Source organism: Lithobates pipiens, unplaced genomic scaffold, assembly GCF_037356315.1.
Source record: "Lithobates pipiens isolate NorthernLeopardFrog02 unplaced genomic scaffold, aLitPip1_a1.2 Scaffold_18, whole genome shotgun sequence".
NCBI classification, from domain to species: domain Eukaryota; kingdom Metazoa; phylum Chordata; class Amphibia; order Anura; family Ranidae; genus Lithobates; species Lithobates pipiens.
In genome coordinates, this window is record NW_027507758.1 from 556437048 (window position 1) to 556463001 (window position 25954).

The 25954-nt window shown below is 45.8% G+C and overlaps 1 protein-coding gene across 7 annotated transcripts in view; it reads left to right on the forward strand.

The window, feature by feature from the left end:
- LOC143988971 (24-hydroxycholesterol 7-alpha-hydroxylase-like) overlaps positions 1-25954 on the forward strand; it is a 160710-nt gene that overhangs the window by 116106 nt on the left and 18650 nt on the right. For 6 of the 7 annotated variants that reach the window (XM_077488936.1, XM_077488933.1, XM_077488940.1 and 3 more), the window contains 2 exons: positions 3870-3958; positions 16845-16932. In XM_077488936.1, the coding sequence (XP_077345062.1) occupies positions 3870-3958; positions 16845-16932 (177 nt within the window). Of the gene's footprint in view, positions 1-3869; positions 3959-16844; positions 16933-18586; positions 19306-25954 lie in introns of those variants that run through there. The other variant, XM_077488935.1, reaches the window with a different exon arrangement.

Below are 25954 nucleotides of genomic sequence, written 5' to 3' on the forward strand. Positions count from 1 at the left end.
GAAAAAGCGGTGAAGAAAGTGTATATATATATTAATACCAAAAAAAAAGAAGAAAGAAGACCTTCCCCCTTTTTTCCCCTTAATCTTACATACATATACTCTATATAGTGCATAATATTTTCTCCCGTCCCCTCCTAAGTAGTGCATCTCCAAACTTATGTATCTTTGTATTATTTTTATTATCATTCCCTTACCCAGATTTGCATATCTTTGTATTACTCTTATTGTCAATCCCTTGCCCCACCCTCCCTTCCCCACTCTCCCACCCAAATTTATGTGTCCTTGTGTTATTTTTATTATTATTCCCTTTCCCCTCCTACCCACCTCAACTCTCCCCCCTCCCCTTTCACCAACCTCCCTCTCCCACCCCCCTCGCCCCTTAGGGCTACCCCCTAGGGGTACATTTGTGGCCTTCTTACAACCCTCCCACCACTCACTCATACCAATCCTACTAGGTGCTTTCACCCCCAATCTTACCCCACTCATGGGGACCCTCTGTCCCCAACTACAAATCTCCACTTGTACTCCACCCACCCTTGCTACACAACCCCTGCCCCCCGCCCATATTGTGCATAATATCAGGAAAAAAAAAAAAAAAAGAAAGAAAAAGGCCTTCCGACAAGTCTACTCCTTATTCCTATCCACCCCCCCCCCCAAAAAATATATACCCCTGAATCCCTTAAAAGCTATCTAACTGCCCTATAACATATATTTATAAATCTTTTTTTATTTCATCTAGCCATTGGGATGCTTCCTTTGGTGTGTTGAAAAAGAGCGTTTTTCCTAATGCGGTTACCCTTAAACGGGCTGGATAGAAGAGTGCATATTCTAGCTTATATTTAACCATTTCTCTTTTGACTGGTATAAATTCGGCTCTTCTTTTCTGGAGGTCAGGAGAAAAATCCGGATACAGAGAAATCCTAGCTCCCTTAAACCTGATGTCTCCCCTCATTCTGGCCTCTCGCAGTAGGGACACTTTATCCTGATAATTAAGAATCTTAAGCATTATAGGCCTAGGACGTTCCCCCATATGGCGGGTTTTTCCCGGGGTACGGTGTGCCCGTTCTATTGCAAATATTGGAGTAAATGTTGCCGCCCCAAAGAGTTCTCGGAACCACCCCTCAAGGAAGCCTATCAAATCAGTCCCCTCACAGTGTTCAGGGAGGCCTAGCACCCTGATATTGTTTCGCCGATTCCTATTCTCCATCTCGTCAAGTTTATCCGCTTGTATAGTAGCTGCTTTTTTAAGTGACTCAATTTCCAGGCTCATAGGCCTCAACTCATCCTCCATCGCACCCATGCGTTCCTCAAGCTCGGTAGTTCTTAGTATAGTCCTATTCAATTCCTGCCTCATGGACAGTAGTTCCTCCTTAATATATCTTAGCTGTTCATCAAAGTTGGATATCGAGTTCTTGCATTCCTTGATTGCGTTCAAAATGTCTCTTAATGTGGGTTCCTCATCCATGTTGCTCGGCATCAATGCATGTGAGCTACTTAGCGTTGTTTCCAAATTTATTGTTGCTATTGGAAGTTTTCCTCCTCCCCCTCCCCTACTGCCCCCCGATTTAACAGCTGGTAGAGTGGGGTTGGCCAGACACTGGCCTTGACTCCTTCTATCAATAGAAGAATTTTTGGTGTCTATATTATGTAGATTTCCCTGCTGAGAACTTGAATTGCTGGGTGAGGCTGGGCCAGAATGAGCATAGCGCTCCAATTTTGCTGCTGCCGACATTTGATTAGTTTTATCCTTGGCGGCACGGGTAACTTGTTGACCCTCTGCAGGTATTTTGTCCTCAGGGGACCTTTTTCTAGACATAATTAACTTGAATAGCCACAAGCGAGCCCACCATGCAAATAGTCAACTTCCACTTATCAACTAATCAGACAGGGAAAAAATAATATAGCACACAAAGAAGAAAAAAAAAAAAAAAAAAAAAGGGGGGGGGGGGAGAGAGGGAGCCGAACTGTTATAATGTCTCTCTTTGTGTAGATAACACTTGCTCAGTCCTCAAGAGATAACCCCACAGCAATAGATTCAGTGCTATGGCAAAATATTGTTGTTTGTGTAGATCAACATATATTCAAAATACTGCAGTTCCAATCAGTAGTTCACTTCAAGAGCAACTAGGAACAAGAAAGAAAAAGGGCACTTATCTTGGTTTCTGGTTCATAGCCATATCGCTTTCCACAGGTCCATGCAGGGTATCCACGCTATCCAGGTATTCCACTCTCTCCCCAAAAAGAAAAAAGACAGGCAATGCTGTCAGTGTAGGTTTCGATTTGCTGCCTCTTGTCTCCCCAGCCACTCCAGCTAGTCTGCATAAAGCAGTGAACGGGGGGGGGGGGAGAGCGGGGGAAGCCGGGGGAGAGGGAGCTCTACACAGGAGTCCCCTCTCACCTCCACACCGCGCGCCAGCCAACCCACCGCCCAGAGCCTAAGGTGCCAAGCACGCCAGCATAGAGCAGTATACGAGGGGGGGGAGAGCGGGGGAAGGCGGGGGAGAGGGAGCTCTACACAGGAGTCCCCTCTCACCTCCACACCGTACGCCAGCCAACCAGCCGCCCAGAGCCTAATGTGCCGGGCACGCCACACGTGTCGAGCACCAAGCTCGAGCGGAGTGGAGGGAGAAGCTCTGCGGCATTACGGGAGTCCGGGAGCCGCTCGAAATCTCGCGAGATTCTCGGCCCCGTTCTAGTAGCTCAGCACGAACAGCAGCAGTCCCCGTGCTCCAGCGCAAGCCGCACAAACATAAAGGTAGAAAGTTATAGCCGCTCAGTTTGAGCCGTCAAACAAGAGTATGTGCCCAGGCATAGAAGCCTGAATACCATACAGGTGCTTATAGACCGAGGGGACTTAGGCAGTATCAGATAGTCCAGGAGGGATCAGAGCGAAGGCATCAGAGCAAACAGGGCAACGAAGGGCAGAGCAGCACCATGCTCTCACTCCTCACACACGTCCACTCCCATCAACATCCGGCCACCCCCCTTTTTTCCCAGGGGAGATGACAGATCCCAGTTCTCAGTGTGCTCCGAGCGATCGCGGGAGCCAGGCGGTGATCGCGACTTCCGGACACTCGCATCGGCTTGGCTACCTGGGCGAGCAGGGAGTGCACGAGTGCTCCTCCAGTGGCGAGTGCACGTGCTCCCTAGTGGCCGCCTGTTACTGATGTAACCTCACGGAGATTCGCGCTGCCAAGCCATGTTGCAGCAGTATAACTGCGGACGCTGGTCGCCAAGCAGTCAAATCTCAGCATGCACTTTCAGCCCATATCCATTATTTAACTATAGCTTGAATATGTTTTGGTAAATACCTGGAAAAAAATAAAATTGTGCCTGTGTCCAAATATATATGGACCCAACTGTACAGGCATACCCCACTTTTAAGTACACAATGAGGTTTATTTACTAAAGTTGGAAAGTGCAAAATCAGACTCACTTCTGCATAGAAACGAATGAGCTTCCAGGTTTTATTACCAAAGCTTAATTGAACAAGCTGGGGTTAGAAGCTCATTGGTTTCTATGCAGAAATGAGTCTGATTTTGCACTTTCCAGCTTTAGTAAATAAACCCCATTGTGTACTTAAAAGTGTGGTATGCCTGTACCTGTGCTATAATGTGTAAAGAGGGGGGCTGTGCTAGGAAATTGATTCTTCTCGGCATAGTAAAATTCCTACCAAGCTCAAAGGCACATTGCAACTGAATAAAAAATAATTTATGGTAAGAAAAGTTGTTGCTAAAAGAGAGAAAAAGCCAGTGACCATTTTTAGTTGGGACCTGGTGCCCTGAGCACTGTCGTTCCATATCTAGGAGGGGAACATTGGGATTATTTACTTAAGGCCTTATTGGAAAAACTGTGCTTTCTTCCCACAGGAACGCTGGACGGAGGAGATGGTAGACAGGAATGTTTTTCTGGCCGGCTTTATAGCGTTTGGTGGAGGGAAATATCAGTGTCCTGGCAGGTCAGTGTAACTTCATGACATAAAAAAGGCCTTGTTAATAAAAAAAATTGCTGCTAAATAAAATAGAAGTGCACCTTGTCACACCCAATGCAAATCCAGCTGGCATTGTTCTGGTGCAGGTGGGAAAATGAGAACAGGTAACGGGGTGCTCAACCTTTTGAAGAGCAATGGCCACTTAAGTCAGGGGTCTCAAACTGGTGGCCCTCCAGCTGTTGCAGAACTATAATTCCCATGAGACATTGCAAGGCTGACAGTTAAAAGCATGACTCCCATCGGCAGAGACATGATGGGACTTGTAGTTCTGCAACAGCTGCATTACCACCAGTTTGAGACCCCTGACTTAAGTGATTTGATAACAGCTTGCCACAATGAACTGTGGGGTTTTACCACCCCCCAAACCACAAATGTAAATGAAACCTTACTGTCCTGAGCCCCCCTATAAGGCTTATTTCACACTGATGCACTGCAGTTTACCCACATCATGGGTGCAGAACAGTGCACCTGCAGGTTTGCTGCGCTTTGCTAGAGACTTCTACTACATCTTGCAGGTGTGGTGCCATTTCTGAAAGCTCTGCAACATTCCTGCATTCCGGAGTTTTGATGCGTTTTCAAAAATTGCACCAAATCCACAGGATATAACAGAAGCCTGTGGATCAGTGCAGCTAACCTGTAGGTGCAGCTGCGGGTCAGTGTGAAAGCAGCCTAATAACCCTTTCTTTTTAAAAGTGCTGATATGGCCATTGCAAAACTTCGATGTTTAATAAACTGACCGTTTTCTCTTCCAGCTTCTGCTGGCATCGCTAGGCTGCTAGGAAGGTCCCAGGCGAAGTGTGCTTGGTATCACTCCACCTGGGACAGGAGCCGACGCTACAGAGAAAGCATCAGCTTATGCCGCTCCTACTCCCTACTTCCTCCACTGCTGGTGCCAGCTCAATGCAGGGATGGTGGGTCAGCAGCCCGTGATCTGGGCTTTCCAACCCACCATCCCATGAGGTCCCGGGCCACATCAGAGGGCTCTGCAGGCCACATGTTGAGCACCCCTGCTTTAAGGTCTTGTTTACACTTTTGTTAGCCCTCTGAGGAGCGATTGGGTTAGATTACTTTTCTGAGAGCATTTGACAGGCAGCGAGGAGGTGTTATGTTGCCTCTTCACTGCACTTCACTTCAATTACTTGCATTGCACACAATTGCGGTGCAGCCCGGTTCACATGAAGCACTGCCTGCCAAATATGACCAGATTGAGAGAGGGGTATAGTTTTGGCTGCACTGTGATGCAAAACATCAGTGCAGCGACATGTATAGGTTCTCATTCACGTCTAAGCAGATTGGGGAGGCGGTAGAAACATGGCTCAACCGCCTGTTTTTACTGTCCCCAACCACAAGTGTAAACTAGGCCTTAGAGCATTTTTATATACTTGAATTATAATAGACCTGCTGGGTCATTGCTGCATCCGCTGACTCAGAAAAGTTTCCAGCATGCAAGTTTGCTCACAGCCACCAAAGCACATTGTTCTGCAATATTTCTAGTGAGATTGTTGGTGTTGTTTTCACTTTCTACCGCTAGATGTCTCCACCTATCCAGGAAATAAACTTGCTGCCTGCCCACTGTTAAATGACGGAGGGACGGTGCGGCTCTCGTTCTGGGCGGACGTCATATGACGGAGCACACAAATGCCCACTCCCGCACACAGCGATCGTGGCCGCGCTGTGTTGCTAGGACACAGAGCGACCCAGATCTCTGTAAAGAGCCAATGACAGCTGGTCACATATAAACACAAAAGGGTCGGTAATTGGCTCTCCTTGACTCACACTGACTAGTGTGTGGCGAGGAGAGTCGATCAGCGGCATCTCTTTGCAGGGGACAGCAAGACAGGTAATCAGGGCACTGATCATTAGTGCCCTGATTACAATAAAGCGCTAGCAACCAGTGCCAGCAATCAGTGCCCATTAGTGATGCCAGTCAGTTCTGGCTATCTGTGCTCATAAGTGTGGCATATTAGTGCCTTCAAATCAGTGCCACCTCATCAATGCCCATAAGTGCCGCCTCATTAGTACCCATACGTGCCACCTCATCAATGCAGCCTCATCAGCGCACATCAGTGAAGGAGAAAAATTACTTATTTACAAAATTTACTGACAGAAACTAAGAAAAACATTTAGTAAAAAATAAAAATCCTAGCAGTGATCAAATATCACCAAAAGAAAGCTCTATTTGTGTGATGAAAATTATAAAAAAAAGACCACATGGTTACAGTATAGCATGACTGCACAATTGTCATTCACAGCGTGACAGTGCTGAAAGCTGAAAAATGGCCTGGGCAGGAAGGAGGTGAAAGTGCTCAGTATTGAGGTGATTAATATTACTTTAAAAAAAATTATAGGTGGGGACATCTAGTGGTCGAAAATGAGATTTACAACAAAAATCTCACTAGAGGGAAACAAAGGGAGACTAACACCCTGCTACATGCTTGTAAGTGTTTTGTTTTTTTTGGACATACAGATCATGTAAAAATTAAAGCAAGTATGTAAGAGCATCCATGAAGTTTCAGAAAAAGATCGTTTAGACATGCGTTGTTACTAGTGTATGTTTTATGTTTGTGCTGTGTGTGTTTATGTTTTGTGTGACTGCTCAGTGTGTGCTGCTGATGCTTCCTGTCATCAGGTTATTTATACCTCCTAGAGCAGCCATGAGGCGGTGTTTGAAGAATAAGAAGGCCACTTCACGTGCAAACAGCCGCTGATGTCACAGGGCCCTTATCTCAATTGCCGCTGGCTGAAAGAAGCAATGTAACTTTTCCAATGTCTGGCTGGCGCCAGGCCAGGGCATATGTGTCTCTTCTTCTCTACGCCTGCCGCCATTTTACTGATGGGCCACATTTTTCCTGTGAGAACTATTCCTGAGACCTGTATAGAAAAGATGTATGCATGGATGAGGCCCATAGTGAGACTGTAAAAGAAAATATTATGTCAGATATACGTTTTAAGTAGACCAAAAATAAAATCCAGAGCCATTTTTTTATTTTTTGCACTCGTTTAAAAAAAATAATTTTAGACCCGGAGATTACATAAAACCCCCAAACATTATTAATTCTCTGAAAGAAGCCACCCTAGAGAATAAAATAGTGGTAGTTCCAATTTTTTATGTCAGTCTTGATATTACTGCAAAGGTCTAGGAAAAGCAGAATTTCAGTAAAGAAAACACACTGAAGTCTATTTTAGGGCAAACAAACGCAATAAACTACCCACATTTTTGGTAAAATATAAAAGACGAGGTTGCATCGAGTAAATAGATACCCAACATGTCAAACCTTGAAATTTGTGTACGCATGTGAAATGATGACAAACTTCAGTACCCTATGTTTTCTATAGGCGACACTTCAAAAGCCCCTTATAGGTAATCACTTTAGTGTTACTGAGGAGGTCTTGTGCTAGAATTATTGCGTGGCAATATGTAACATGTAACGCAATCAAACGTAGGTGCCCAGGCGTCTGTGTTTACGTTTGTATGTGCGTATATGTGGGGGTCCTCAATTTTTTTTGGGGGGGGGGGTTGTTAGGTGCTTGGGTATTAACTTTTTTTTTCCAACACATAAAAAGTCAAAAAGTCCCCTATGTGATGATTTTTAGGTGACAGGTTCTGTTTATAGAGACATGCAGGGTCTAAAAGACCCTGCATGTCTCCTTTGGGCTCATCTGAATGTATTGCAATGCACATGCATTGCAATACATCCCTTGCCAGCTATGATAGCTGGGGACACGGAGAGGCTGACATGGAAGTGATTTCATACATGTCGCTTTCCAGGGTCACAGCAAGAAGGGGGGGAGCACTCTTGTCCCTCCACTCCACCCGCAAACACCCACCATGTGGGTCCTGGGCCCTCATATGGGCAAGTGGGGATGGCAATACATGGCGGTTGCTTGCGCGGGGGAGAGGGGGTGGTAGTTTATCCGGTACTGGGAGAATGTGGAGGCAATCGGGTGGCAGCACAGTAGTCTGCCTGTCTGTTTTACACACAATCCCGGTGGCTGCAGCTGGATTGTGTGTGAAACCCTTCGCTGTCACATAAACGCATCTGGCAGGGAAAGGGTTCAAGCTGAAACCCTGGATAAGCAAATACTGTTTAAATACAAGAGTCCTGTGTATTCTTCCTTGAATCTTGGTGTGCTCTGTGTATTTCTTCCAGATCTGTGCAGTAATCCAGTGTGAGACTTTCCCTCTGTGCAGCTTCCTATAATAAAAGACTGTTCACTGCTGGTCTCTCTCCTTGTGCTGGGTGACTGGTCTCGTCTCCGCCTCCTCCTGTAGTTTGGTGCAGGCTGCCTGCCTGTGGTGGGTGGAACTAATAGATCCTTCCCACAGCTCTATTCTGTGTACAAGCTATATGCAGTACAGTCGTTATGTTTGCACTACTTTACAAGGTGATAACTGGGTTTGCAAAAGTATTTGGTGCAAATATAATGCACTTTATTAAGGACAACCCAAAACATAAAAAGAGCAAAGCTTTATCTTTGTTGAATCAAAAACATAAAGATATAAAGGGTCATACACCAGGCATATAGTAATAAACATCCAATATTGCTCTCAGTAACATCACTGTGTATACATGTATGGCAAAAAGTATATCAACATATTCATCCACTACATGTGAAAATGTTTCCACATGCGCTAGCGCATTTCAAGACTTTCTCTTCCTCAGGGGTGATATGTTGAACATAAATTTAGAAATAAACAGAATGGGAAAAATGAAATAAAATACACCAATCTGTCTGCCCGCACGGACATAGATCCTGGAGACACTTAGAGTGATTGTAAAGTCTTTTTTTTTTTTTAACCAAAAAGAAAGCAAAACATGTTATACTTACCTGCTCTGTGCAGTGGTTTTGCACAGAGCAGCCCAGTTCCTCCTCTTCTCGGGTCCCTCATCAGCACTCCTGGATCCTCCCTCCTGCCGAGTTCCCCCACAGCAAGCAGCTTGCTATGGAGGCACCCGAGCCGAGCCGCTGCTCTGTGTATCCATTCAGACACGGAGCCATCTGCCCTGGGCGCGGCATTGAGAGGGGCGCCACAGCTAGTTCTGATCCTCCTGCAGCAGTTGAAAGGCCGCCTCTCCTCCTCTACCTCCCGTTAGCATTCAGCTGCTGCAGGAGGAAAATACAGGTAGCAGTATAAGCTGACCCAGCTGCCGCTCCTGTCCCTGCCACTTCTTCAGATGACACCCCCCTCCGCTCCTCTCCTCTGCCCCCCCCCCCTCTGGTCTCCCCACAGCGCTCACCTCCTCTCCCTGCCTAGTTGTGCAATGCGGGCTGAATAATGACAATATACTCATAGCACGGAGAAGCTCATCATACAATCCAGGAGTTAGCCACACAAAGTTGCAACATAACCTTCCCTGGCACTCATTCTCCTGGTCTTTCCTTCCCCGCTCTCCATCCAGTCTGCTGCCACAGAGAATCTAGATAAAGAGCGGGAAAGAAAAGACCAGGAGAATGAGTGCCAGGGAAAGTTATGTCACAACCCTGTGTGGCTATCTTCTGGATCGTACAATGAGCTTCTCCATGCTGAGGATAATGTTATTATTCAGCCCGCACTGCAGAACTAGCCAGGGAGAGGAGGTGAGTGCTGCGGGGAGACCAGAGAAGGGGGGACCAGAGGACCATGGGGAAACCAGCGAAGCGCGGGAGGACCAGAGGAGCATGGGGGGCACCAGAGGAGCAGGGGGGGCAGAGGAGTTTGGGGGGACCAGAGGAACATGGGGCGCTAGAGGAGCAGGGAGGGACCAGAGGAGCAAGGGGGTAACCAAAGGAGAACGGGATGATAGAGGAACGTGGGGGGGGGGGGGACCAGAGGAACAGGGGGACCAGAAGAGCACAGGGGGAGGGGACAGACAACTGACTCAACAGCTATGGTCTGGGATTTTCCCACTTTCCCGCCTAATCCCCCTGTCTATTATATCAGCTGCCCTGCTTGCATTATCTCTTCCCCCCCTGGGGGGCGGACTTCGCCTGCAGATCCGCCTGCTCAGCATGGCATCTCTCCGCTGATCCCTGCTGAGCAGGCGGATGACAGGTCTGTGTCCACTCCACCTATGCAGAGTGGACACAGACACAGCCCACTTTCCTCTATGGGCCTATCCGTTTACATCCAACTGGTATCCGATCAATCAAATGGATGGGGAACAGATCCCCTATCTGTCTATTTTTAGCAGATAGGATTGGTTTGGATGTTGGCGGATATCAACTGACACCTGTCCATTTAAATGTGCCACTACATAGAGGGCAGTGGAGGGTCTGCCTAAAAAAATGACAGGCGGACCCGATTGGTCCAACCGTGTGAAAGGGGCCTTACACTGCCAAATTGCTGAATGCTGGGGAAGTCATTATCCATGGGCGTAGCATCAGGGGTTGCAATGGCAACCCCACTTGTGCGCTTGATTCTTTGCCCCTGCCCACTGCGAAGCTAGACATTAAAGGAGCCGGGCAGAAATTTGTCGAACGAACAACAGACACGTACAACTAGATGTAGGTATTGTACTGGTATTTTGACAGCTGTCGTGGCCAGCTGTCCAAATGTATTATTCACAAGAGAAGATGTGTCTATCTGCACTGTGTAACGTAAATGTAAGGATCTGTTAGATTTCCATTAAAATCTATATGTGTAGAATTCAAGAGAACAAATAGACAACAGAGACTTCAGAAACTTTGCCGCAACAAGGGAACCAACTTTACATTCAAGGACTGTGGCTTTCAGGCCATGCCTGGCCCTGGTATGTTCAACAAGATTCCAGTAAAATGAAACCGCTTTATTCCCTTCTTTGTCTTGCTTGGCCATAATATTTATTATGAAGATGTACAGGCATGCACAAATTACATTAAAAAAAGAAACCTTGATGCGTTTTGCGCAAAGGCCAAGTCAACATATCTCTCTCGTTACCTGATATCTTTAAAAAAAAATGCCCAGGGATTGGCGAGCTGATGTTTCTGTATTTATCAAAAAAAAAAATTCTGCGAAGTTCTCATGCCCGACCAAAGGGTTTATTGTGTAAAATGTATGCACAGGCAAACCAATATCAGCAGAGGAACCTTGATGCATTTCACCCAAAATGTTTATTTTGTGAATTTGGACTTTAATCATAAAGTTATTGTAAAGGTTTGCTTATTCTTAAAGCGGAGGTTTACACAAAAATTGAACCTCCGTTTTTCGCAAACCCCCCCCCCCCCCCCAACGGTGTCACATTTGGCACCTTTCAGAGGGGAGGGGGTGCAGATATCTGTATTACACCCCTTCACGTCCCTCCCTCCAACCCCCCCCCTTGTTTTGGGAAAGATACAGGTCCCAGAACACAGCGAGGATCAGTTCGGGCGCGCACCGCGACTCGCTCATGCGCAGTAGGGAACCGGGAAGTGAAGCTGCAATGCTTTACTTCCTGATCCCCTCACCGAGGATGGTGGCGGCAGCCACCGAGCGATTGATCAGCTTCGGCTGCCGACAACGCGGGCACCCTGGACAGGTAAGTGTCCATTTATTAAAAGTCAGCAGCTGCAGTATTTGTAGCTGCTGGCTTTTAATATATTATTTTTTTTTTGAGTGGCCCCCCGCTTTAAAATAACAAACATATCATACTTACCTACTCTGTGCAGGGTTTTTGCACAGAGCAACCCAGATCCTCCTCTTCTGGGGTCCCCCGGCGGCGCTCCTGACTCCTCCTTTTCGGTGAGTGCCCCCACGGTGAACCGCTTTCCATGAGGGCACTCTTATCAATATAAAACAGGTAAATGAGAAAAGGAGAAACGACCCAGAGGGCCTAAGCCAATGTTATGCCGATTATACACAAAGGCACAAATGGAATGCAATTCCAAAAATGTCTTACAAAGTAATTTAATGATTACAGAAACAGCCTATAAACAGGGATGGATACTCGGGGTAACTGGACATAGAAACCATAGAAAATTCAGGAGCAAGCCCCCCCACCCTGAATAGAAGGGATTAACCTAAAGTGGAAAATCATGTAATGAGCCAGATTCCTAAAGCTATTTATTTATTTATTTTATTATTTTTTTTTTATTTAATTATCGCATTTGAGCAGAAAAACGCTCAGAGACATGTGACAAAACGCGCTAAAACACTCGAAAATGCGTGAATCAAGCGTTTCCATGCATGTTCTATGGAACAAATAATGTTTCAAAAACACGCCAATTTGCCTGATTCGATCTACAAAAAAAGCTCCAGAACTTTTTTTAAACTTCGGGCATTTGTAGTGGAGATGTGAACCATCTCTATAGAGAATCATTTTTTTTTTTTTCTGCTCCAGTAATTTGGAGCTTCAAGGTGTGAATTGAGCCTTTAAGTGATTACAAAGTCATGTTAAAAATATAAGTAACAAACATGTTATACTTACCTGCTCTGTTGCATTGTTTTTGCACAGGGCAGCCCCGATCCTCCTCTTCTCAGGTACCTATTATGGCACTCCCTCTTTCGACCAGCAGTTGTCCAGGTCTAGTGTTGAGTGGCTGCCCTTCTGCATTGTAACTACTGGAAGTCGCTTGCTCACCATTGCTGCCATTCACAGATTACCTTGTTTTTTGTTTTTTCTTCAATGAATTCAAAAGCATTTTCTGATTGGACAAGGTGATTGTGACATCACTGCCTCACTTCTCCACCTCATCCAATTAGAGAATGCCTTGTATTTATTGACAAAATACAAGGCTTTCTCTAAATGGTGGCAGTGCTGAGTGAGCGACCTACTATCCCCCCCCATGGATACTGTGCACTAGGGCAGCTACTCCGCACTAGACCTGGAAGACTTATGCTGTCACTAATTTAGCGGTGACTACTACAGTGATTTGCAGCTCCTACAGGGATCAGGTATGAATTATGCATGCATACAACCATGTAACCCCATCGTATAAAATTCACAATCTTAACCACAACATACAAGGCCATCCAAATCACCCCCAGCTACATCACCAACATCATCGGCAGATATCACCCATATTGTCCTCTCTGCTCCTCCCAAGACTTCCTGCTCTCTAGCTCCCTTGTTACCTCCTCCCATGCTGGCCTCCAGGACTTCTCCAGAGCTTCTCTCATCCTCTGGAACACCCTGCCCCAGTATGTCCAGTCAGCTCTTACCCTGTCCCCTTTGGGCGATTCTTGAATAAACACTTATTCAGGGAAGCCTACCCCACCTCTACCGAAGAATTGCACTTGAGTTCCCTCCATCAGATCATCCCCTCCAGCCACTATCTTTTGTACCACCTTCCCCTCCCTTTAGATTGTAAGCTTCATGAGCAGTGCTCTCCTATTCCTTCTGTATTGAACTGTATTGTGAATTGTACTGTCCTCCTTTTATTGTAAAGTGCTGCGTAAACTGTTGCCGCTATATAAATCCTGTATATTAATATTAACGTAACCATAATATCTAAAAACCTCAAATTTTAGCCTTCATCTTCTAACTATTCTTTTTTGATGGAATGCCATTCATTTGCTATGACTTGCTTCATTCCTGGGCTGAGGATGCAAAGAGGTCTCTATCTTTGTAGCTCTATCAGCATACAGTATACATCACAATATGGAAGTTCTTTTTATATAACTTTAAGGCAACAGAGTCTAAATCTGAATTCCTCTTTAATTGTCCTGGTCTGGTTGCTGAGCATTCACTTGTACAGTTTTGGGAAATACTTGTAGCCAAGCCAGATATCAAACTCATAATATAATCTTATATCCGTTATAGCGTACACGGCATTTGAACCATCTGTGTTGCTAATTAAATGGCTTGTTTCCACCTTTAATTACTAGAAAGGATTACAATGGACATTTTTTTGATGTTGGCAGAATGGTGGGTACACAATGTGTGTGTCCAGGGAGAAGCCATCCTGTTCTGTGTAGTTCAGTATTGTATTGCATTGAAAAAGCTGCTGAAATCTACAGAGGAATTAAGAGATGGGGAACAGAAGAAAGAATTCACAGGGGATGGAGGAAAGAAGAGACCAGAAAAGAATGGGAAGGATGAGAGAGAAAAAAGAAATGCAGGCGAGACTAGCGGGCAGAAAAAAAAGAAGACACAGGAATCCCTGTAACAAATCATACTACTTATTTACACGATCATCCAGAAAAGAGTTAAATACATTCCAGAATATCTCCCACATTTTCACACAGTCTGTTTCTTTTTTAAGCTTCAGTCTGGTCCTGAAAGGCTGGAGGTCACTTTATCTCTTGGGAATCATGCAGACTGAAGAGACTGTCTGACTTGTTTATCTCTGTGTGTAGTATTAAAACACAACAAGCCTCCTGTACCAATAGACTAGCCCTGGACATGCCGAATTGCCCAGGATGTGCCACTGGTAGGCTGGCCCTGGACGAGCCAACAGACGACTAGTTATGGACATGCCAAATGGCCCTGGACATGCCACATGTAGGCTGGCCCTGGATGAGCCAACAGAAGACTAGTTCTGGACATGCCAAGTGGCCCTGGATGTGTCACACGTAGGCTGGCCCTGGACATTCCACCAGTAGAAGGTTACAACCAAAACTAAGTATTTTTTTAGTTTATATAGCCCTGGCCCTGAACGTGCTGAACATAGGCTGACCCTGGACATGCCAAAAGTAGATTAGCCCTGGACATGTCAACAATAGACTTGTTCTGGACATGCCAACTGGCCCTGGATGTGGTAAGGGTAAGCTGGCCCTGGTCATGCCACTGGTAGGCTGGCCCTGGTCATGCCACTGGTAGGCTGGCCCTGGACATGCCACCCATAGGCTGGCCATGGATGTGCCACCAGTGGGCTGGCCATGGATGTGCCACCAGTGGGCTGGCCCTGGATGTGCCTGTGTGGGCTGGCCCTGGATGTGCCTGTGTGGGCTGGCCCTGGACGTGCCTGTGTGGGCTGTGTAATGTAAAGGGATCCAGAGGTACGGGGGCTGTGTAATGTAAAGGGATCCAGAGGTACGGGGGCTGTGTAATGTAAAGGGATCCAGAGGTACAGGGGCTGTGTAATGTAAATAGGTTCAGAGGTGTGGTGGCTGTGTAATGTAAAGGGGTCCAGAGGAGCAGGGGGCTGTGTAATGAAAAGGGGGCCAGAGGTGCGGGGGGCTGTATAATGTAAAGGGGTCCAGAGGAGCAGGGGGCTGTGTAATGAAAAGGGGTACAGTGGTGTGGGGCTGTGTAATGTAAAGGGGTCCAGGGGTGTAGGGCTGTGTAATTTAAAGGGGTCCAGATGTGTGGGGCTGTGTAATGTAAAGGGGTCCAGAGGTGCGGGGCTGTGTAATGTAAAGGGGTCCAGAGGTGCGGGACTGTGTAATGTAAAGGGGTCCAAAAGTAGCAGGGGACTGTGTAATGAAAAGATGGCCAGAGGTGCAGGGATTGTGTAATGTAAAGGGGGCCAGAGGTTCGGGGGCTGTGTAATGTTGTCTTAGTTTATTAGTAGGTGAATGCGGCCCTCCATGCATTCACATACATTGACTCCGGCCCTTGAAGCGGAGTTCCACCCAAAAGTGGAACTTCCACTCATTGTACTCCTCCGGTGCCATATTTGGCAACTTTCAGTGGGAGAGGGGACAGGATACCTGTTTTTCACAGGTATCCTGTCCCCACTTCCGGGAGCCTCAGCTGCGGATATTTGCGTCACTGCTAGGGCTCTCTCCTCCTTCCCTGGCCGACAGACCAATAGAAGAGAGGAACAGAGCCTCGCGCATGCGTAGTAGGGTTCCAAGCGTGAAGCCATAAGGCTACACTGCCGGGTTCCCTTACTCGCAATGGAGGCAGCAGCACCCAATACCTGATGGAAACATCATCTTCGGTGCCGACATCGCTGGACTCCAGGACAGGTAAGTTTCCGATTATTAAAAGTCAGTAGCTGCAGTATGTGTAGCTGCTGGCTTTTAATTTTTGCAGGGATGGGCGGACCCCCGCTTTAAGTGGAAAAAGGTTGCTGACCCCTGATTAAGCGCAAAGTATATAGACAAAGGACACATTCCCAAACCCCCCCCCAGCTCAGTGGACCATGTAGAATTAATATGTGAAAATAACTTATAAGTGCATTTCATCCCCCACTCCTTATTCATTATACTTGGTTTACAAAATAACAAATGTGTTCCATTGGTGAGATTTTCCTTTACTTCCTGTCCTGTAAACAAAACAGGAGGTTAGAGGAAATCTCTACAAAGTGGGGGAAATTCCCTCTTGGACGGTTGACCCTATTGGAAAGTTCCCCCTGTGCCTGGTAACTTAAAATTATGGGACTCTACTCACTTCAGTCCCAGTAACAGTGATCAATGGAACAAATAGAGAGAGTCAGTCTACTTCTTGGTGACACATATGGCAATAAACTTGACAGAGGTTCTAACCCCTCGCCACTCGATTTGCCTTAAAGTGGTACTAAACGCAATTTTTTTTTAACTTAATGCGTTCTTTGTATTAAGGTACAAAATGCCTTGTCCCTAAGCACTTACCTGGCTCCATGTCTTCTCCAATCACCATACTTCCTGTTTCTCAGGAGAAACTTACGGTAGCGGAGTCATAGGCAGTCGGTCAAGCTCATATGAGTAAATCTGGGAATGGCTACTGGTGCTGTGTGTGTCTATAGATGCACACAGCCCGGGTGAGGACAATATACGCACGGGTGCCTCCTTAGCACCTGGCTTGCTACAGGAGACATCTGATGAAGGGAGGAGCTGACGGTGCTAGCAGGGGACTGCCAGAAGAGGAGGAAATTGACTTTTCAATGCACAGAGCGGATAACTATTACCTTTTTTTATTATTTGTAGCCTTTAGTATTATTTACGTTTTCAATAGCTAAGCTTACATTGTTTCTTTTTTATAATTGTAGACTTTAATTACGCATTATTATCAATAGGCAAGCTTACATTGTTTTTGTATTTTTAATGCAGGTGGTTTGCCTTGATGGAAATTCACATGTTGGTGGTTTTATTCCTCTACAAATATGAGTTCCAGTTACTGGATCCACTTCCCAAACAGGTAAGTGTCTCTTTTGTTATGTGACTTGTGATGTTAGTGGTTGTAAAGGCTCAAGGTTTTTTACCTTCATGCATTCTGTGTGCAGCAGCCCCCCCCCCCCCCCATGCGACCTGCATTGCTTTACAAACAGTGGAGCCCAGAGGAGACATGCAGGGTCTTTTAGAAAATATAGGGTACGTTTTTGCCCTAAAATGCACTTTTTTATGTGTTTTTTTTATTTTTATTTTTTTGTTTTTTTACTGAAATTTTGCATTCCTAGACTTTTGCAGTAATATCAAGTGACATAAAAAATTGGAACTACCACTATTTTCTTTTCAAGGGGGTCTGCTTTCAGAAAATATATAACGTTTGTGTTTTTTTTGTAATCTTCAGACCTTCAGGCTTAAAGTGGAACTTCCGCTCGTTGTACTCCATACCCCCCTCCGGTGCCACATTTCTGGGGGGGGGGGGGGTACCTGTTACCGCCGGACCAGTAGGAGGGAGGAGCGGAGCCTCGCACATGCACAGTAGGGTTCCCGGCATGAAGCCGTAAGTCTTCACTGCCGGGTTCCCTTACTCGCAATCGAGGTGGCATGCACCCGACAGCTGATGGAAAAATCAGCTCCGGTGCCACATTTGGCACCTGTCTTTCACAGGTATCCTCTTCCCACTTCCAGGAGCCTCAGCCGTGAGTATTGACGTCAACCCCGGGCCAGTAGGAGAGAGGAGCAGAGCCTCGCGCATGCGCAGTAGGGTTCCCGGCATGAAGCCATAAGGCTTCACTGCCGGGTTCCCTAACGCGCAATGGAGGCGGCATGTACCTGACATGGTGCCGACGTTGCTGGACTCCAGAACAGATAAGTCTTCGATTATTAAAAGTCAGCAGCTGCAGTATGGGCAGTTGCTGGCTTTTAATTTTTTCAGCGGCGGGTGGACCTCCGCTTTAAATTCTTTTTTTAACAGCTTGCGGACCAGCTGCAGCAGTTTTACTGTGGCAGGTTGGCTCCGCTGCGCGAAATCACATTATTGTACGTGATCTCGCGAGGCTCGGATAGCAGGTGCGCGCATGCCCGCCGTGAGCGCTGTGAGTCCGATCGCGGGGATACCCTCGAATTGTCTCATGGAGAGGAAGAACGGGGAAATGCTGATGTAAACAAGCATTTCCTCGTTCTGCCTAGTGACGGTGTCACTGATCACCGCTCCTGGTAATCGGGAGAGGTGATCAGTGTTGTGTCACGCACAGCCCCTCCCCCCCACAGTTAGATTCACTCCCCTTCACTTGCAGTCACATTTACACAGTAATCAGTTCATTTTTAATCGCACTGATTGCTGTCTAAATGTGAATGGTCCCAAAATAGCGCCAAAAGTGTCCGATGTGTCCGCCATAATGTCGCAGTCAAGATAACAAAAAAAAAACGCTGATCCCCCGCCATTACTAGTAAAAAAAAAAGGAGAAAAATGCCATATTTTGTAGACGCTATAACTTTTGCAGAAACCAATCAATAAATGCTTATTGTGAATTTTTGTTTTTACCAAAAATATGCAGAAGTATATACGTATTGGCCTAAACTGAGGAAAAAAATGTTTTCTTGTATATTTTTTGGGGATATTTATTATAGCAAAAAGTAAAAAATAATGTGTTTTTTTCAAAATTGTCGCTTTTTTTTGTTTATAGCGCAAAAAATAAAATCCGCAGAGGTGATCAAATACCACCAAAAGAAAGCTCTATTTGTGGGTAAAAAAGGACATCAATTGTGTTTAGGAGCCACGTCGCACGCCCACACAATTGACAGTTAAAGCAACACAGTGCCAAATCGCAAAAATGCTCTGGTCTTTGACCAGCCGAATGTTCCGGGGCTGAAGTGGTTAAACGTGTGCAAAAAAAAGTGCAAACATGGCTCTGACAGCGAAAGGGTTAAATGTGTGGTCACCATTACCTTCTAAACGGATTGTCTTTTCCGAATCATAACCTTGTAATGTAACTGTAATTTCTGCCTTTATTTTGTTAAGCGCTGCGCAAACTGTTGGCGCTATATAAATCCTGTATAATAATAATAACCCACTGCTCCCAGGCCCTGTCTTAATTAAAAAAGGAGCAGCAGGTGCACGTGACCTCACATCCTGTAAGTGTATTTGTTTTTTTTACTCCACCCAGAGTTTCCCGGGAAATAATTAAAATGCCCCTTGCAGTAGGGTTCCCCCTTAACCTTAACCCTTGCTTCTGCAGGCTCCCTCCTCTCTGCATGACCAGTCTTCCAAAGCCGCTTCTCTTTGGCAGGCAGTCACACCCTGACATCATTGCATACAACCCAGGGCCAACAGCCCTGCATTGTAAGTGAGGAAACCAAAGTCTCGCCCACAACAAAGAGCTGAAGGGAAGAGGTGCGTGCTGGCTTCCTGCGGAGTAAGGCACAAGGCAAGTAAAAAAAAATAAAAGAAATTGCGTTTGGCTCCTGTTGACATTGACAGCGGCTTTAAAATGGTGCTACTCCATCTGAAATCGCACGATTGGAAAGCCGTGTGCGGCTTCATGCACAGATGTCTATGCAAGTCGCACCCGAAATCGCCAAAAGCAGTGCAGGAACTATTTCTTTGCACCGCAAAGTCGTTATCGCACCAATTTGAGCAGAGCGATTGCCGGCAGTGGGCTGCGACTTGTCATGAGTTTTGATCTGTCAAAATCACATGACAAGTCACTCGAATGTGAACGGGGGCTAAAAGCTACTGTAGGCAAAAAGCGTATTTAACCTTTGCAGTGTAGGGGCTGTTGCCCCACTGCAAGGGTAGTTTTAATTTTTCCCCAGAGTTCAGCTTTAATTCTCCCCCTCCACTGTGTACAGCAGATTGTCACATAGTTTATTTAGGCTCTCAGGTACAAAATGATATGTGGATCGCCGGGCATCTCGTTAACTTAATCAGCCCACAGAGGCAGTGGAAAGTCCAGGTCACCCCTGTGCTCGGCAGTGTGATGTGATGCCGACCATGGCCTGGCATACCTGTCATTGTTGTGTCATGATTCACAGTATGAAAGGGGAAAGTGAGTGTTGAGAGCTGGGCGTTTGCTGGATTCATTCCACCGCCATGAAAGAATGATGACCTTCACTGGTATTGCTAGCGTTTTCCTATCATGTAACATTGTGTGTGGGAGAAAAAAATACCAACTGCACACAATACCTGGCTGGCTGTAGCAGTCTACCTAACAGAAGACTAAAGGTGGGTATCCTAGCGCTTTCCAGGGTTGGGCATCGTTTCCTAAGCCATAATCAGGGTTGTATTTGAAGTCGACTTTTAAGTCAAAAAGTGCAGAGTTGCTTTTTTTTTCTAGGTAACATTTATAAATGGTAATAGTAAAGATTTATCTTTTGTCTGGAATTCCTGAAGAATAGCAATGTACGTCCTGGTATGTGAATGTGCCTAGGCACGCCTTATAGCTGCATATCTGCAGTATGAGATCTAAGGCATTGCTGCCTCTGACTGCTTGTCTTAGGAGGTATGCAGTGAGCTTTGGTCATGTCATTACTGTTCTGCTTACTGAGCTCCTTGGGGGAGGCTTGGACATGAGGAAGAAAAGCCCTGCCTTTACCAGTATGGCAGCCTCCACACACTGTGGAGTCACAATGCAGAAAAAGGCATTGCAGAACAATAATAGGGAATCGATCAGCTGCAGGGTGACCACAGGCAATACTGGTGACTAGTCTTTTGCCCCCTGCCTGCCATTTTGTGCACAGTCTCCAGGGTTCAGTGGCACTTTAACCACTTCAATACTGGGCATTTTCACCCCCTCTCTGCCCAGGCAGTGTTCAAACTCTAATCAAGAAGTGGAAAATAAGGGGTTCTGTTGAAACCAAACCACAGTCAGGTAGACCAACTAAAATGTCAGCCACAACTGCCAGGAAAATTGTTTGAGATGCAAAGAAAAACCCACAAATAATTTCAGGTGAAATACAGGACTCTCTCAAAACATGTGGTGTGGCTGGTTCAAGATGCACAATAAGGAGGCACTTGAAGAAAGAAGGGCTGCATGGTCGAGTTGCCAGAAGAAAACCATTACTACACAAATGCCACAAAGTATCCCACTTACAATACTCCAAACAGCACAGATACAATTGGCTACAGCAGAATAAAGTGAAGGTTCTGGAGTGGCCATCTCAGTCTCCTGACCTCAATATCATTGAGCCACTCTGGGGAGATCTCAAACGTGCAGTTCAGGCAAGACAGCCCAAGAATTTACAGGAACTGGAGGCTATTTGCCAAGTGGAATGGGCAGCTTTACCATCTAAGAAGATATAGAGCCTCATCCACAAATACTACAAAACACTTCAAGCTGTCATTGATGGTAAAGGGGACAACAATAAGTATTAAAGGGCTTTTAAACCCTTGTGTTTTTTCACCTTAATCCATCCTATGCATTAAGGTGAAAAAACACCTACCAGTGACCGCCCCAGCCCCTCCGTTTTACTTTCCTGAGCCCTGGAATTTCCCACGCCGGAGGGACGCTCTTCCTCTGCCTGGGGTCCTGGGCTCTTGATTGGATAGATTGATAGTGTCGCAGTCATTGGCTCCCGCTGCTGTCGATCAAATCCAATGAAGCGGGAGGCAGGGCCAAGTCTGGCATTCGTGTCTATGGACGCAAATGCTGGACTCAGGAGCGCATCCACAAGGTGACCCCCCCAGGAGATCGCTTCTCCTAAGCGGTTATCTGATACAGTGAGGAGCTGCGAGAGCCACCGGGGGACCCCAGAATAGGATGTTCGGGGCCACTCTGTGCAAAATGAGGTATGATATGTTTGTTATTTAAACATATCACTTTACAATCACTTTAAGAACTGGGATATGTAAACTTTTGATCAGGGTAATTTGGGTAGTTTCTGTTGTCAATATGATTTAAAAAAAGTAAACACAGTTAATTGATAATAAATGGCTTCAGCCAAACACTAACCATGAGTGAAAGAAATGTTTTTTTGTGTTTTCATTCATATTCTCTGAAAAATGGTCAATAAATCATAAATAGGATGTATTATGAAATGGAAAGAAGAGGCTTCATGGTGCAGTACTCAAATTAAAAGGTGTTTTTCTTAAAAAAATCAGAGGCACTGACATCCAAAAAAAGGCATTCAGTGTATTCAAACCAGCCACGGCTCAAATCAGCCAGCTGGTGCGTGGTGACGTCAAGACCTGTAGCTCCACCGAACGCGTTTCCCCGTACAAGGCTTTGACTGGGTAAAGACAGCTTTCAAAATCATGACACAGTCATGTAAATCCCGAAGCTTTGTGGTCACAAATGTCTGACACAGATCAGTCACTGCTGAAGACTCTCACCTTGTAATGTGCTATATAGTTACAATGTTGCAGTCTGATCACTGGGGAGAGGAAACTAAGAAAATGCTTCCTTCTGTCTACAGATGACTGATGACATTAGTCAATTAAGTTATTGAGCAAGGTCATTGTATAGTGCTCAGTGTTGTAAATCTATACAGTAGATGTATATATATTTACAAAACACTCAAGCACTGCTATTTAATGATGATATACAGTCAGGTCCATAAATATTGTGACATCGACACAATTCTAATCTTTTTGGCTCTATACACCACCACAATGGATTTGAAATGAAACGAACAAGATGTGCTTTAACTGCAGACTTTCAGCTTTAATTTGAGGGTATTTACATCCAAATCGGGACCAAAAGTAATGGGACAGATTAACAATCATTCATCAAACCACTTTTTTAATACTTGGTTGCAAATCCTTTGCAGTCAATTACAGCCTGAAGTCTGGAACGCATAGGCATCACCAGACGCTGGGTTTCATCCCTGGTGATTCTCTGCCAAGCCTCCACTGCAACTGTCTTCAGTTCCTGCTTGTTCTTGGGGCATTTTCCCTTCAGTTTTGTCTTCAGCAAGTGAAGTGCATGCTCAATCGGATTCAGGTCAGGTGATTGACTTGGCCATTGCATAACATTCCACTTCTTTCCCTTAAAAAACTCTTTGGTTGCTTTCGCAGTATGCTTCGGGTCACTGTCCATCTGCACGGTGAAGCACCGTCCACTGACTTCTGAAGCATTTTGCTGATTATGAGCAGATAATATTGCCCGAAACACTTCAGAATTCATCCTGCTGCTTTTGTCAGTAGTCACATCATCAATAAATACAAGAGAACCAGTTCCATTGGCAGCCATACATGCCCACGCCATGGCACTACCACCACCATGCTTCACTTATGAGGTAGTATGCTTTGGATCATGAGCCGTTCCTTTCCTTCTCCATACTCTTCTCTTCCCATCACTCTGGTACAAGTTGATCTTGGTCTCATCTGTCCATAAGATGTTGTTCCAGAACTGTGAAGGCTTTTTAAGATGTTGTTTGGAAAACTCTAATCTGGCCTTCCTGTTTTTGAGGCTCACCAATGGTTTACATTTGTGGTGAACCCTCGGTATTCACTCTGGTGAAGTCTTGTCTTGATTGTTGACTTTGACACACATACACCTACATCCTGGAGAGTGTTCTTGATCTGGCCAACTGTTGTGAAGGGTGTTTTCTTCACCAGGGAAAGAATTCTTCGGTCATCCACCACAGTTGTTTTCCGTGGTTTTCAGTGGTCTTCCGGGTCTTTTGGTGTTGCTGAGCTCACCTGCGCGTTCTTTCTTTTTAAGGATGTTCCAAACAGTTGATTTGGCCACACCAAATGTTTTTACCATCTCTCTGATGGGTTTGTTTTATTTTCTCAGCCTAATGATAGCATATTTATGGACCTGACTGTATATATCTCATACTCTTGCTGTATATCACCAGGCATTTGTTTATTCAGACTTGTTACTGAAAAGTCTACCTTAAAGTAGAATTCCAGCCAAAGTCTTAAAAAAATTCCCTCCCTCCTAACACCTACTAACTAACCTGTGTAAAAAAAGATGTATATAGTTACCTTTTTTCAGTTCGCTCCGGTTCAGTAACATGATTCAGCTCCCCTGTGTCAGACAGCGTGGCTGCAGGGGAGAGGAGAGATCACCAACGGCTGCACCATGGGAGCCTATGGGTAATATCATCACTTTCCCAGCTGTTGTACGGCACTCTCTCTGTACCTTTGCAGCTGCCGCTGGCTGACACAGAGGGTCATATGACCAGAACGAGCTGAGAACAAATATATAAAAAATTTTTTACAGATTAATTGGTATAGGTGTTAGGATATATTGTCTTCTTCAGCAGCATGCCTGAGGTCTATTAGACCACAAAACAAGTGTTTATTGTGGATTTTGAAGTGATGAGACCATCGTGTTGCACCCCATTACAGTATCCTGAATTGGAAGTCATCCACCAGGACCCCAAGCATTGGAAAATGAATCTAGAGATATAGAGGAGTAAATCTGCAGCTCTGGAATTCTGGGACAGCAGAACATGACTGTCCAGCAGAATTCAGGCATGTGTTCAGATAAGAGTGGAGATTTCCAGGAACAGGAATGTTGAACTCAAATGACACAAAGCGCCAAATTGAGCACGATAAATCTGTGCTGTGACCTTCCCGATCCTCTGGCTTTACATCACAAACTGAGAATGAGTATGCAGCAGTATGAGAGAATTTAAGTCAGACTTTGTATCTACATCTGAGTCGGTGGCTCAAAATATTGAAGCCTATGAATCAGATTGATGTTAGGTAAGTAGCAAGAGATCAACAATGAGAGCCCATGTATTCCTTTAGGCTCGGTTCACACAGGGGGCGACACGAGGCGACACGACTTGCCGCGCCGCGACCTGCCGCAACCTCAGCGGCGACTTGCAAATGACTTCTGTATAGAAGTCAATGCAAGTCGCCCGAGGTCGCCCAAAAGTAGTACAGGAACCTTTTTTCTAAGTCTTAGAACGGTTCCGTAGTACAGAACGGGGGCGACTTGTCAGGTCGCGGCACGGCAAGTCGTGTCGCCTCGTGTCGCCCCCTGTGTGAACCGAGCCTTAAAGTAGATGTAACGCTAGTTTAGGGCTCCCAAAACCTTTCCAACAAAATGCCATTGTCGCACTGTTTGGGTGCTGAAATGTAGTCAGCAAAGTAAAAAAAATGGCCAGCTTCCGAGGTCAGTAGGAGTAAAAAAAAAAGAGCCTATGTTGGTGGTCAGTGGGAGTGAAAATCCCACTGTATTGTTAGTCACTGATAGTAATAAATGCCCCTATGTCAGTGGTCAGTAGACTATTACAATCGCCTAGTGGTCAATGAAGTTTTAAATACCCCTATGTCAGTGGTCAATGGAGTATTAAATGCCCTTGTGTCATTAGTCATTAAGTTATTAAAAACTCCTGTGTCAGTGGTTAATGGAGTATTAAATGCCTGTGTGTCAGTGTCATAGAGGGGAACAGTGTCACTGTTTTGCAGTGGTGGCCCAGGGTCAGTGGGAGGAATGGTGCTCCTGTGTTAGTGGGAGGAATGGTGCTCCTGTGTTAGTGGGAGGAATGGTGCTCCTGTGTTAGTGGGAGGAATGGTGCTCCTGTGTTAGTGGGAGGAATGGTGCTCCTGTGTTAGTGGGAGGAATGGTGCTCCTGTGTTAGTGGGAGGAATGGTGCTCCTGTGTTAGTGGGAGGAATGGGGCTCCTGTGTTAGTGGGAGGAATGGGGCTCCTGTGTTAGTGGGAGGAATGGTGCTCCTGTGTTAGTGGTAGGAATGGTGCTCCTGTGTTAGTGGGAGGAATGGTGCTCCTGTTTTAGTGGTAGGAATGGTGCTCCTGTGTTAGTGGGAGGAATGGTGCTCCTGTTTTAGTGGGAGGAATGGTGCTCCTGTGTTAGTGGGAGGAATGGTGCTCCTGTTTTAGTGGGAGGAATGGTGCTCCTGTTTTAGTGGTAGGAATGGTGCTCCTGTTTTAGTGGGAGGAATGGTGCTCCTGTTTTAGTGGGAGGAATTGTGCTCCTGTGTAGTTGTCAATTTGAGAAATGATGCCCTTGTGTCAGTAGTCATTGGAAAAAATGATGTGCCCTGTGTCAGTGGTCAGTGGAAAGAAAGGTTGCCTGCGTCTGTGGTTAGTGAGAGGAATGGTCCTCTGTGTCAGTGGTAGGCATGATGCCCC